The sequence below is a fragment of the Salmo salar genome, chromosome 13, assembly GCF_965601325.2.
Source record: "Salmo salar chromosome 13, fSalSal1, whole genome shotgun sequence".
Lineage (NCBI taxonomy): Eukaryota > Metazoa > Chordata > Actinopteri > Salmoniformes > Salmonidae > Salmo > Salmo salar.
In genome coordinates, this window is record NC_138303.1 from 38120225 (window position 1) to 38135416 (window position 15192).

Here is a 15192-nt window from a genome sequence, read left to right on the forward strand (position 1 = left end):
GTGCTTTGCTAGTGAACTTGAAGGTGATTTATTTAGAATTACTACTTAATTCCATATGTTTTATTTCATAGTTTTGATTTAACTATTCTACAATGTAGAAATAGTAAAATAAAGAAACCCTTGAGTAGGTGTGTCCAAACTTTTGACTGGTACTGTATATACTGTTAATCATAACTGTGTGTATATAGTTTACACACACAACTTAAAATGCAATCTTAACAAGATTAGGGTAGAAATTGCTGAGTAGTTATTTTACCTGATTTATTAAGTTAGTGATGAAAGTGTAGTTTATAATAACGTTTATAACGAGTCAATATTCTTAACCCATGGCCACTATACTGAACTTGTAAAGTGTGATAGGGGATAGATAGACAGATTTGAGAATGAACCATTCTGGTGTCCACAATCTGTAACCAGATAACAGAAATGATAATAATCCCCGAAAGTCCATTGTCAGTTTTGTTCATGACAATACTGATGAGTGTAGTGTCTGTTTTATAACATGCTGCCAGCCACTGTTAATGCAATTAAGCCGATTAGGCTACAATATGATTAGCAACAGCTAATTGGTAAAGACGATGGCTTACGTTTATATAATACAGTACACCTGTTCTGAAATATAGGTCAACCACCTGTGGAACATTCTGTGTTGCTGCAGAGTCATTCACATTGTTTTTCACAGCATAGGGGATAAAAGGGAATGTACACTATATTTTTATACAGACTTTCTATGATCTCAACACATTGGTGGAGTCAGCACCTGATAATATCAACAAGGACACAATAAAATACACTTTCAGGATTGTTAGTTATAGTATGGACCAAATGTGAATACTTCACTAGTTTTAAACTGACTGAAGTTGTCAACAACTTCAGCTGGCAGGTATATCCTTGTCCCATCGTGCACTAGTGACTTCTGTGGTGGACTGGGTGCAGTGCACGCTGACACGATCGCCAAGTGTACGGTATTTCCTCCAACACACTGGTGTGTCTGGTTTCCTCCAACACACTGGGGTGTCTGGTTTCCTCCAACACACTGGTGTGTCTGGTTTCCTCCAACACACTGGGGTGTCTGGTTTCCTCCAACACACTGGGGTGTCTGGTTTCCTCCAACACACTGGTGTGTCTGGTTTCCTCCAACACACTGGGGTGTCTGGTTTCCTCCAACACACTGGGGTGTCTGGTTTCCTCCAACACACTGGGGTGTCTGGTTTCCTCCAACACACTGGGGTGTCTGGTTTCCTCCAACACACTGGGGTGTCTGGTTTCCTCCAACACACTGGGGTGTCTGGTTTCCTCCAACACACTGGGGTGTCTGGTTTCCTCCAACACACTGGGGGTGTCTGGTTTCCTCCAACACACTGGGGTGTCTGGTTTCCTCCAACACACTGGGGTGTCTGGTTTCCAACACACTGGGGTGTCTGGTTTCCTCCAACACACTGGGGTGTCTGGTTTCCTCCAACACACTGGGGTGTCTGGTTTCCTCCAACACACTGGGGTGTCTGGTTTCCTCCAACACACTGGGGTGTCTGGTTTCCTCCAACACACTGGGGTGTCTGGTTTCCTCCAACACACTGGGGTGTCTGGGTTAAGTGGACATTGTGTCAAGAAGCAGTGTGGCTTGGTTGTGTTTCAGAGGACCCATGGTTCTCAACCTTTGCCTCTCCTGAGTTGTACAGTAGTTGCAGTGACAAGACTGTAACTACCAATTGGATACCATGAAATTGGGGAACTAAAAATGTTCCACTCTCTACAGACATGGGAATCGCTCATCCAGCATGCTCTCAAATGGTTGAAGTTAGACCTGAGGCTAGGGTTAGTGTTTAACCAGGATGTGGACATGAAGTTGAGGGTTAGGGTTGAACAGGGTTGTGGGTTAGGGTTGAACTGGGATGTGGACATAATGCTAGGGTTAGAATTAGTGTTGAAGCCAAAGCCAAGGTCAGGATGTTCCCTGTGTTTGTGTGGGGAGGGGAACACAGTGTTTGTGGCCAGAGCCACCAAGTTCAGTAGGCCAGGGTTAATGTGTTACTCTACCACTGGACTATTTCTGATCAGCAGCATGCAGGGAGAACGTGTACACACTAGGATCATGTTATTGAGTGTTTGCAGACTGTGCGCTGTGGTGCACATGCTCCAATAGGAACTTCCATGTTAACACAGTGTTCCCTGAAGTGTTCCTTTCCCATGATTGATAAGCTCAGTAATGTTTTGTGTCAACAACACCAGTTTCCTGGCAATAAAGTATCACTCAGGTCACCGCCACACGTTTCTGGTCAACACTGAAGCATAAAGATCAAAGGCATAAACTCTGGAGAATAAGATAGTTATAATACAAATAATACATTGAAAGAATAAGTTAGTTAATGTTATAGTACAGTTATAATGCAACCCCACTGAGCTTTAGAGGTCTGATAAATTGCCGCATGTGAAGCATGAGAGAGGGAAACCCAGCCTGTGCTTCTGGTACGGTACTCTCTTGGCAGGTCAAGGTAGGACTAAGTTCTCCCTCCAACTGGATGCTTATACATTTCTATACATGTGCCCAGATTGTGAAATAGCTTTTGCCTTTTGTTTCCAGCCAGAAACATGTAAACCTGCAACCAATCCTTCTTTAACTAAGCCATTGCTAAGGCCTGCATTCAAAACGAAGAGGCCACAATAAAGACTTGTCAAATTGAAATGGACTGCATTTAAGGAAAATAGCGTTGATATTATTTCTTCACATGATGCAGAACACTCTCAGTTCTTTGGAATGAGTGCACTATAATAACTTTACACTCACACGCTCACTTAGTCACAGATATTGTCCACTTGGACTGAGGTCATTCTCTCAAACACGCATGCTATTAGCAGCTAAGTACGGGCATAAACAACACTTTTAACATACATTAAGCCCATAGAAAATCCCACAGTTTTGCAGTCAGCTCTGTTACTGTCAGCTAGTCCTGGTCCTATGCTGCGCCCCTGTGAATGTTATTGGTTGATTGCTGAAGTTTAACTGGGTGGCTGCTTGCAATCGCCATGCTGCTGCTTTCTGGCTCGTTGCTGATCTCTTGTGGACTTAGGCTGTCACTGCAGTTTTTTACATATTGGTACACTGTCAGAAGACCCTTAAGAAAAGAGACTCCATCTACTCTGTTCCCTCGTTCTCAAGTGTTGTTTGATGGCTTGCATCTTATGACATCATCATTCTACTAGATGCTTGAGCCTGATGAACTGAAAATGCATTCTTCTCTCTGTGTCATCAGCACGACAGGCTGAGTACTGCACACTCTAAACATATTTGGGGCCTTGGAAGGAGACTTTGTATAGCGTACACTAGCTAATTGAAAAAAATCTATATAACTGTGTTGGACGCTGTGGATATAGACACATTTAGGAGGTGCAGCAGCTCAGATAGTGACATTGAACATGATTATGTACTACTGCATCCGTATCCTGGTCATTCTGTGAATATATATTGACACAAAGAGACTGAAGAGGCACCATGGCAACAGAGAAGAGCTTGTGGAGCACGTCTATCCACAAGGCTACTCCATCTCTTCATCTCTCCCATACATTCTCTGCTCTCCACCCCCAATCAAGGAAAGCAATTCAAGTAGCCAAGTTTCGGTTTGATAGCTCATCGCACTGTTTTATTCAGTTACTGACATCTCAGAAGAGAGCCTTGCAATGCTGCTGTTGGTAACCAACATTTTTTACCGTAGCGTTGACGTTACACTGAAAAAAAGCTCTATTTCAAAACAAACACAAGTCCCTCATCAATAGTGATATGTCAGAGGCAGAGAATATCCTGTCTGGGCGGCTTTGCATGAAACAAACGACAATATTTCTGCCTTTTCTTTTGTCTTTTTAGTCGCTTCACATATATCAATAAATATTTATACCTATAAACACTTTTCAAAAAAATCTAAATATTCAGTCACAGGTACTGGAAAAAGCTCCACTTTTAGATCACAATGATTAATGTACAAAACAATGACACACGTTTCATATAAATGTCATGGTAATAGGTAGAGAGACTTTACTGTCATCAGCAAAGATCATAATGGATAAAAAATAAACTCAGAGATTCAGCGTTTCCTGAGGTTCCTGTGTTCCCCCTTGAGGACCAGGAGAGGGGGAATGGCTTTTACATCACATCACTGAGGAGCTGTTACGAAAGGTCAAAGTGTTCCTTATAACAACCAGGGAATGTGATCATAATTGAATCATCATAAAATGATTGGCTGCCACTATGTTTCAACTACTGTACACATGTTCTATTATTAAATGTTTTGTGTTTCTCAGTAATTGAGTTAAATGCTAATGAATCAATTCCACACCAGATGCCATGAGCTGCTATCAGCATGTTAAAGAGGGCTATTCAGTAGGGGGAAAACTGGTGGGTTATCTGCAATCCTTCAGTGGGGGATCCGTGTATCATTATGCTACTGATAAATCTCAGACAGAGGTAGGCTATTCACGGTGCACTTTGAACTGGCGTGACGCTCCCTCTCACTCCAGAATCCCTATAGGGCTATCAGCCATCATCAGATATCAACCCCAACCTGGTTGTCTTAGTCTATCCTCACTTTGGCCATGTGAATGTCATCTGATCTGACCACCGTTCAAAGCAGTCACATCTGTCTGCATTTGATGCAATGCACTAAAGACATGTCTGAGTAAATAGAAACAGGCGGGGTAGGGTGAGAAAATAACATGGACGAAAAGTAAAAGTCTTTTGAAAAATCTGTACATGTAAACATCACACTTTCACTGAGTCCAAAAAACCAGAAGGAAAAAATACAAAGCGTCACATTGGTATACAGTAAATTACACCCCCGCACAGAACTGCAGTCTCTGACCAATGCAGGAGAAGTAACAAAGAAAGTAATATCAAGAACAATATACGTTTTACAAAGCACCACCAACTGATAACTTAAAACAGGCAAGGGTTGAAACGGCGTAGATTTTTCTGGAACAGTGCTGTACCCCACAGAAAAACGATTTAGAATTAAAATGTTTCTTTTACAGCCCTTTGAACAGTTATACAAACATCTGACCACATCAGCAATGCACAAGCTACTAGGGCTTTTACGCTCAGTTTTTTTTATCAAACATCTATACATTACATTGTCCTGCCTATGCAAAGAGGAATCCCACTGGCCACTAAAATGTGTCTACAAATGGTTGTGTTTTCATTGGTCACAGTAGCTGCAGCACACATAAAATGTAGCTCGTTAGTCTTAAGACAAATTAAGAAGAGAAAGTTATCTCTTCCTTTTTTTGAACACACAAAGCAAAGTGATGCATTAGTTAGACGTTGATGAATAGAATTAAGATCAACCCGGCATCAGTAAAATAACGAAGTGTAGATAGTAGTTTCCTGATGGCTGGTGGAAATGATGGCTGGACAAAAGTAGACAAGGGGCAAATGGAGGTGGAGGAGACACGGAAGACATTTAAGAGGAGCGGGACAGAGCCCCAGGTAGCGATCAAGTTGATTGATAAAGTCTATCCAAAGAAGTCTATCCAAATTAACCGTGTTGAAATGCGTGGACGCCTGAGCCTTCCTTGATTTTTCAAAATAACAGTTTGTAAAGCCTGACTAGTGTAGCTAAAATACAATTTCGGAAGTCTGATGTATGCAAAATATAATGAGCTTTTAAAGCAGTACTTTACTTGTGTTGCTAGTAAAAATTCCGATTGAAGTAATTTAGTTTTTAAGACAATGACATTGGATGAGTCTGGCTTGAGCCTTGCCATAAACTTTATAACCCAGTATTGTGCATTTTAAGAGTGCTTATGTGTTCCACATCAAATTATCCATACGATCAGGGGCGCAACTTTGGTTTTAGAAGTGGGTGGACATGTCTTTTTAAAAATGTTTTATCCAGTCGGATAAACACTCCAAACAGTCTACATCCTCATGGTCCTAAAGCACACCGTTGCCTCATTTTGTATCACATTCCAATGATAAAACTGGGGGGGAACAAAAATGCCATTTCAGAATGTGTCCCCACCCCGCATCCCTAGTGAAAGTTGCACCCCTGCATACAATTATCAGTTGAGTGGACAAAAATATCTACATTTAAATCAGTACAGACAACCAAAATGAAAAGCAAAACACACACTCATTTCAGCTCTCATCATATACCACCATCACCATCCCATTGTCAAGCACGTTTAGCTTAAATGTGTAAATTGAATTTATGAATCAAGTATGATGTTCTGTAACAACGTCCGGTTACAAAAATGTACCATGTTATTTTATCCTGAGCTGTAAAGTGCTTCCAAACTTGCAATAGATTATACATTTGAAATATAATAAAGCAGTCCAATTATGTCATGGATGGTGACCATGAATAAATGACAGATTATTTTGTGCATGTCACTTTAACATAGACTGACCGGTTCTTGGATTGATCATCCCAGCAGTTTAGTTAATATATGTGCTGCTGACTTCAATCATTTATGATAAATGACACTGAAATATATTCCTCTCTGGTATGAATTATCTGACAAATCTATAAGGTGCTGACCAGGTTGATTGCGTGAAGTAATTGTTTTCTTTGTTTTCGAATGTTAAGTTTACAGAGCAAACTTGTTTACAATGTCTCGTACAAAAGAGCGTTGAAACGGGCCACTCCACATCACTTCACACAACAAACAGAAATCAAAAACAACACACAGTAATGCTAACATTCAACAACAATAACAAAAGTAGATAAATAGAATTCTTACTACACATTTCTTAGTGCTGAGTGCTCCACTGACTGGCCTGTCTGTGTATCTGTTCAGAGAAAGGATGTGCTCTGCTTATGGCTACGGTACTCTGTGCTGCCCCCCACGTACAGCGCACACACCATAGCAAGAATTGTGAGAGTAAACTGTGATGCGATCACACATTTTCAAGATTGTCTTTTGCTACTTTTTTTTAAACAGTGTTGTGTTTGATAGCGCAATTTCTGTTGATGAGAAATGCAAAGACGGGTAAGAAAGAGGAGTTGAGGCAGAGAGGATATGGTGGGATATGGAGGGAAATCTTTTTCTATAGCAGGCCAACAGCTGTTACAAGGAGCGCAATGCATTCCTCATACAATTCCATGACACGACCACATGACGTTCATGAGACAAAGTCCATACGCAACCATGTGCTGTTCATATCTGACTGACTTAAACCAACACAAACTCTTACAAAACTCTTACGATTGGACTATGAAATATTCTCAAGTTTCAGATCATTCTGTGTCCTATTCACATTTGTCTGATTGGTGCCATTCAATGAAAGACTTCAGTTATATTAGAGACAAAGAAGAGCAACGTTCAAAACAAACAACAATGAAGCTACAGTGCTGCCATGGGATATTATTTCTTCCTTTCCCCCTTCCATTTATAGAGCATTCTGATTGACAACTAATGTTTCTGCTCCCAGTGGAGCCTCACAAAGTATGGGATGTTTGTTTTTCAGTTTAGCTCATCACACTGAGACTGAAAGCATGGGGAGGAGGTAGAGGTACCATAAGAAGACCTCCTTTTGCACAAAGTCTCGCAAAAAGCCATCATGACTATGTGGATATTGGCTTGACTTGCCAAATGGCATATCCACGCATGCACATTTACTGATTATCTTCCATATTGCACCTTGTTCCACACTTTTCCCAGAAGCAGTAACCTTTTGCCTACAATCCAAAGCCTTAAGGCTTGGAAACATTACAGTGCTTTACCCTACAGGTTTAACATCCCTGCTTGCATACCTAAATCTTCAAACTTTAAAAACTACTGTTGAGATGAACAGATCAGTGTCACGCCCTGACCATAGAGAGCCCTTGGTTCTCTATGGTGTAGTAGGTCAGGGCGTGGCTAGGGGGTGTTCTAGTTTAAAATTTCTATGTTGGTGTTTTGGTTTGGTTCCCAATTAGAGGTAGCTGGTAATCATTGCCTCTAATTGGGGATCATATTTAAGTAGCTATTTTTCCCACCTGTGTTTGTGGGATATTGTTTTGTGTTTGTGCATGTGCACCACGTAGTCACGTTTCGGTGTTCGTTTATTGTTTTTGCTTAAAGTTTCACTTTGTAATAAATATGTGGAACTCAACATCCGCTGTGCCTTGGTCCCGTTCTTACGACAATCAGTTACAGAAGGTCAAATCTGAAGCAGCAATACATGTTTGAAAATTACCTCCTCAGAGCTTAGAAAAGACTTCGGGGTGTTTCTGGGGGAATGGGTGAAGTGGGTAGGGTGTAGGTTTGTTATGGGAATAGCAGAAGTTAACTGGGCACTAAGATCAGTGTGAAATTATGGATTGTATTCTTCTTTTCATTGTTTCTGCTCCTGTGATATATAAACTGTGAATGTGTACCATATATCTACCATCTGCTGTATATGGCCCAATTGTGCAATGCAGTTTTACTCGTATTCTTTACTTTGACTCTTTATTCAGTTGAGTGTGTAGATGTCTCACTGAGGGTGATAGTGCAGATGGAGAGTCTGGGGAGACGGTTCGGCCCGGTCTGGCCTGGTTCTGTTTCAGTTATGCTGCAGGATTAGGCTTTCCAGCTCATCTGCGGAGCGGAGCAGGAAGGCGGCAGACTCTCGATACCCGGCGATGAGCTGCCGCACCGCTGTGACCTCAGGGGGGCTGAGCTGAGCCGAGGCTCCTCCCCCGCCTCCACCCTGACCACCGTGACTGTTAGAACTGGAGGAAGAGGAGGAGGTGGGAGCCACAGACTTCATACTGAGATCAGTGGGACCTGGAGAGAGAAATTATAGTTTACTGTAAATGTGATTACCCCATACATTAAAGAAAGCACAAGATTATTGATATACACAGGATCTATAGAAAATGTAACATTATTGATTTACATTATAGGCAATAATCACACTAATATAGATACAGGCACATACAAACACACATGGACAAACACATTCCCATTGACTTTAGGTGTAGGAATATAGGAATTGGGTTAAAGCTAATTACCATTGGTCTGTGTGGTGGCACCGGTGGTAGGCAGGTTGTTGCCGATTGCCCCGTAACTGTGGAAGCTGTAGTTGAGGCCTCCGTTGGTGCCGTTGGTGTAGACTGGGTCCTGGGACTGGGAGTAGGCTGAGGCAGCCAGGGAGAAGCCTGAGGGGGCCCCTGGGGCCGGGTCCCTGGAGCCGTTCTTATCAACAGTAGCAAGTTCCTCCTAGGGGAGTAGTTACAATAGTTATTACACTGTACTTACAGGAAGAAGAACATAGTAATAAGAACATGTAAAGTATTAGCAAGATATACAGTAAATTAATATACTGTAGCTACTTACAGATGTACTATCTTAATTTGTTCACTCTGTTGTCGCAGAGAATGTGCAAATTGTAGTGTACTCGAGGTTTAAAAAGACTTATAAAGTTTGTAATGTCCACTTTAAAATGTCAGATTTTATGTATTCTAACAACAAAAAATGATCAATCCCAACAAAAATGTCCATTAATTATAATCCAAATAATAATTCACATTTCCTGTTGCAGTATGATTATATTCCTGCTGTAAGAAACTGGTCAAGTTAAGATAGAACATCTGTACTGCACATACTGCTAGTGATGTTACCAACTTTTCTGTAAATTGTAATTATTTCGCCACTATGGCCTATTTATTGCCTTACCTCCCTAATCTTACTACATTTGCACACACTGTTGTGTTGACTGTACGTTCTATTGTATTGACTGTACGTTTGTTTATCCCATGTGTAACTCTGTGTTGTTTTTGTCGCACTGCTTTGCTTTATCTTGGCCAGGTCGCAGTTGTAAATGAGAACTTGTTCTCAACTGGCCTACCTGGTTAAATAAATGTAAAATATTTTATTTTAATTAAAATTTTAAAAAATCAGTCAAAATTCCAGAATAGCACACTCTTTATCTACTGTCATGGATAAACAAACACACAAATGAATACACTCCAAAATCACATGAATGAACGAATACACACATGCTGTGAACACACACACTCACAGGGCCTTGATAGACATCTAGTCGCATCCTCTTGGCAGCGTTGCGTGTCTCACTTTCACAAGCAGCGGCAAGAATGTTCTCTGCCATGGCAGAGGTGAGGTGGGGTGGTGTGGGCCGTGTCTGACAGCACAGACAAAACAGAGACAGTGTTAAGGGTGTGCATTATAACATTAATGTGCGAGTGAATTTAGTGAACATTTATGCATGTTCATGAAACGTGTACATTGGCAGATAAAAAAGCATCGCTTTCTACAAATCCTGGCCGTCCTAGTCTCTAAAAACAATCAGAATACAGAGGGGAACAGTGCCTACCTCAAAACCAACCTTCTTCAAACGGCGGCAGGACTTGAGGTAGGTGCGGATGCGCTTGCGGGAGCGCTCCTGGAACTCAGGGAACTGTCGGCTGCATGACTCAATGATGGCCTGGATCTTCTCCTTGGGCTGCTTGGAGATGGGCACCATGCGGTCCAGGTTCTCATCCACAAACAGACGAACAAACATCTGAGAAGGCAGAGATGGAGGGGGAAAGGAGGAGAGAGGGGAGGTTGGGATGTAGAGGGGAGGAGAGGGGGAAGAGAGAGTTTATAAGGGAGACAAGAGAGGATGGGGGTGTAGAGGGGAGGAGAGGGGGAAGAGGGAGTTTATAATGGAGATGAGAGGATGGGGGTGTAAAGGGTAGAGAGAAGATGGGGGGGTGTAAAAGGGACGAGAGAAGAGAAGTGGGTGTAGAGTAGGGGGAAGCAGGAGGGGGAGGTGTTAACAGGGGAAAAAATTGCCAAAGCAGAAAGGGGGAGCAGCCAGGGCAGTGGAGCATGAAATAGGGTGGAAAGAAAAGGAGAAGGGATAAAGAGGGGGGAGAGAGGAAAGAAGATATACTGAATACCAAAGATTTGAAGCATGTCATTTCACATTTTAACTCTGACATTCATATTCTTTAGAAAAAGAGCAAACATGACTTCTTTGTTGATATTTGGGTTGCATAAAGACCAAATGGGTTGCATAAAGACCCAATGGGTTGCATAAAGACCCAATGGGTTGCATAAAGACCCAATGGGTTGCATAAAGACCAAATGCGTTGCATAAAGGCCAATTGCTAAGTAATACAACCATTGAAGTCTATATTTACAAGTGACAGTTGTGATGGGACTCTTACATTGAAGGCTTTCAGCCTCTCTGGGTCCATTCCCTCTGCATCAGTGATCTTGTCACTGTCGTCATGGTCGTCGTGATCATCATCATCATCATCAATGATCTGAGCACGCCCAGAGGTCAAGTCCTCAGCGCTCATGCTCAGTTCAGTCTTCACTGAGTCATAGCTTCCGGAGCTGTACTGAGGAGACTAAACACAAACACACACACAGACAAACACACACACACATAGACGCACACACATCGCTATTAAAGCAACAGTTGAGGACACAAAGCAATGTTCAAGTTTCCAATCAAAAGGCCATATTCAAATACCTTTGCTATCCTTACCTTGTTGCCGTAGTCTGGATTCCCGGGGCACTTCCTGGTGGAGTCAGTTAGGTAGGGCGTCCCAACAGGGCTCCCCACAGGCAGCAATCCTTCGGTCAGATTGACTGGTTGCTGGTCCTCTGAGGAGGAAGAGGAGGAGGTGGTGGTGCTGAAGTCCAGGGGAGCACTCACCCCGTTCTCAGTCACCTCCCTGTACGGAGCCAATCCATCTGGAGGGACAGCGCCCACAACCATCACCTCCGGAGGGGTCAGGGCTGGCAGACCGTGGCCACTGACACACTCAGAGGAGTCATCATCTGTCAGAGAGAGCAGGAGAGAGAGAAAAGGTAAAGAGATGGAAACACTGATGGAAAATTCACTGATGGAAACACCACTGATGGAAACACCACTGATGGAAACACCACTGATGGATACACCACTGATGGAAACACCACTGATGGAAACACCACTGATGTAAAATCCACTGATGGAAACACCACTGATGGAAACACCACTGATGGAAACACCACTGATGGATACACCACTGCACCTATTCCCAGCAACACAAGGTAGTATAATGATTTACAGATTATGTTTAACTCAAATTAGTCTCAAGAAATCCAGAGATTACCATTCATGAAAAAAATCTCACAATTACACCATTTTTGAATGAAAATGCAAACAGACAAATCCTGCCAATAGAGTTTTTGCTAATGGTCCAAGCTAGGTTGGTGTGTTGAAAGGATGCACTGTGTGGCTGTTGTTTTTGATGGAGTAAATGTGTACATGTTTTTGTTTGCTCAATAATTTCTCTCCTTAGTTGAGGGAGGAGTCGACACGCTATATGTTGTGCTGTCAGAGTGTTTGTATAGGAAGAGGAGGGTATTGGGGTCAGCTGTCAAACTAATAGGGGGTGCTTTTGCAGTGGAGGCTTGAGTTATGATGGAGGTTTCAAACGGGGGAAGGACGGAGATGAGGAGGGAGGAAGGGAGGAGGGGGAGAACATGATGGGATGGTGGGGGAGGACGTGATGGGGAAGAGGTGAAGGGGGGGAAACAGACCCTCACAGGGCTGGCATGTGAAGTATGAGGGAACAGTATTGATGTGTGACAATAACACTGTTGGGGGTATGCTGTTAAACCACAAAGACAGCTGATTTCTACCACTCTAACCATCGCCTTTTCCCTAAGGCCATCAAAGTCTCCCTTTCCTCCATTGAAATCTAAAAGGGCCCACTCACAGGGATTTCCATTGTTGTGCTGAACCTGTGAGGCCTCATATGGCTTTTTCCTACTGTGTTGACTACTTAGAATCCAGCGAGTGAAAAATCTGTGACTTTTTCTTTGAATACACTATTCTGTAGAAAATTATAACTGGTTATCTATAGTGGATGTCCACTTTCCCTTCATGAGGTAGTCATGGATGGAGGTGGGGGTGGGTGGAGGCCCTTAGGCATTAGGGATTCAAGTTGGGTTGGGGTACTGAAACACTCCACATGAAGGGGGAGTTGGTTTGATTAGTACATTAATAACAGCACATGTTGCTGCCTATACTATGAGTATATGCCCCCCCACACACACACACCTGTTAATGTACACACCAACTCCAACTCATCCATTGTGTGTAAGCAGGAACATACTGCACACAAACACACAAACACAAAAAGGCCAGCAGTTTACCATCCTCCTCTTTGAGTGTGGTCTGTGGGCTTTGTACACTCTCTCCATTGGGGGGACTGAGCTCAGGGACAGGGGGACGCTCAGCAGAGACCCACGTGGGCTCAGTCATATCCATGTCCTCACTGCTCACCGAACTGTCATCCTGAGGAGAGCGAGAGACATAGAAATAGGAAGATTGAGACACTTATCAAGCAACGATTTCGTCCCTGAGGAGAAGTCTAGGAAAACTGAATAGGCTGCTGAAGAGAGCAGCAGACTGCACGAGGTAAATTACTCTCACTCAGGAGGACGAAGGCTGGACCAAAAAGCTTCCCCTTTGGCACTTTTCATTTGAGCTAGCAGTCAGGACATGTGTTAAACACACATAATAAGAGTACATTATCAAAAATGGAGATGGAAAGCACAGTCCACACTCAGTCCAAGTTTAGGCAATGCCATTTTCTCCTGAGAAAATCTCCTTATTAAATAATGTGTCTTGAAGCGCTGTTATTTTTAACTGTGGAAAGTAGAAACACCAAACGTGTTCACTCTAATGGAACACAGCCAGGAGTTGCCTAGCAGTTAAGAGGTTTGGGCCAATAACCGAAAGTTTGCTGGTTTGATTCTCCTAGCAGGCAAGGTGGAAAATTTTGCTGTCCTGCGCTGACTTTGGTAAATAATCTACCGTACTTACAAGGAAGCCTGGCCTATATGCACTGTAAACCCCAAGGCATTTTTAACTCAATACTTCTAGTAAGTTGTACTCAAAGTCAATGAAAAGTCATTATAACTTAAAATGTTTATGTGGTACTGACTCAAATCTAAATGAGAAGTCACACCAACTAAATTGTTTTAAGATATGATAACAAATGAACTTTTTCCCCAGCATGCTCTACTGCAGGTAGATTTTTTGGAATTGTTTTTAACATCTGTGTTTTTGCATGTCCATTGAGTGATTGATTGATTAAATGTTAGGCTACACAAAGATACATATTTTTTTATAATCTAATCCAATCATTGAATTTTTGCACCCGCTACTGAAATGGTTGTTCCAGTTTAAATGGCTTAGGTAGTTTCCTCCCACTGTTCTTAACCCTGCCAGTCATTATGAATGCAGGTTGTGGGTGAATACAAATTTCAAGTGTTGGATAGCCTAATGCTGGCTAGATTCCAATAGGAATTACACATCACTTTGCAAGCCAGCACAATTTGATTTACAGTTAGGGTTGCAAAATTCTGGTCTATTTCCCATGTTTTCCATAAATCCTGGTTGGAAGATTACTGGAATTTTTGGGGGGAATGTTATAGTATTTTGCAACCCTACTTGCAGGCCTGATGTGGCCTGTAAACTATGAGTTTCAGGCCACTGTATAAGGCCTTATTATATATGTAATGGCTCAATTATAATTATAATATTTGCCTAGGAACTCACTTCGTGAAGGCCACGGGACTGAAAATGAATGAATTTAACAACCATGTCTCTGTCACCAACAAATAGTCATGGGTGGTAACTCTACAATTCAATTGAAAATGAAAGGCACACTGGGAAATAATATGCGGCATGGCTTACTGGGGGGCCTTAAATGTATGTATACCTTACTCAAGAAAACTACATTTGTATGCATTTGAAGGTAGTACTGCTCACTTCAGCTATTTAAGTTTCTTAACTTCATTTTTTTTAGGTAATAGGTTTTCTCAAAATGTTTGAGTAGCCAGAACTTATCCGGTTTTACAGTGTGCATCACGAAATAACATCTACTGCCCTTGCCAGGCCAGGGGTGTTGCAGATGGGGTTAGCTTATTATGAATACACTGGCTAATACCTTGCATATATCATGAATGTATGAGAACACAGTTGGCCCCACAAACAGAACAGTACAGTATAATACAGTACAGTAAGAACCAAGAACTGATATCCTCCTGAGGAAACACAACACACTCCTCTGAGGGTTCTGTAGAGGGCTGAGGCACTTACTGAAGGCTCTATTAGGTACCAAGTGATGCATGGTGTAATAAAGAGAGAGAGAGAGAGAGAGAGAGAGAGAGAGAGAGAGAGAGGGGAGGAGAGAGAGGGGTGGAGAGGAGAGAGAAAGAGGGGAG

General features: G+C 42.3%; 1 protein-coding gene across 1 annotated transcript in view; it reads right to left on the reverse strand.

Annotated features, from left to right (window-relative positions):
* Positions 1–3610: 3610 nt before the first annotated feature.
* Positions 3611–15192, reverse strand: part of LOC106567217 (nucleolar protein 4-like) — a 29386-nt gene continuing 17804 nt past the window's right edge. The window contains exons 5-11 of the mRNA XM_045693222.2: positions 13114–13255; positions 11456–11751; positions 11130–11315; positions 10289–10477; positions 9977–10096; positions 8967–9174; positions 3611–8739 (exon numbers count right to left, since the gene is read on the reverse strand). Of these exons, the coding sequence (XP_045549178.2) occupies positions 8516–8739; positions 8967–9174; positions 9977–10096; positions 10289–10477; positions 11130–11315; positions 11456–11751; positions 13114–13255 (1365 nt within the window). The 3' untranslated portion in view covers positions 3611–8515. The remainder of the gene's footprint in view (positions 8740–8966; positions 9175–9976; positions 10097–10288; positions 10478–11129; positions 11316–11455; positions 11752–13113; positions 13256–15192) is intronic.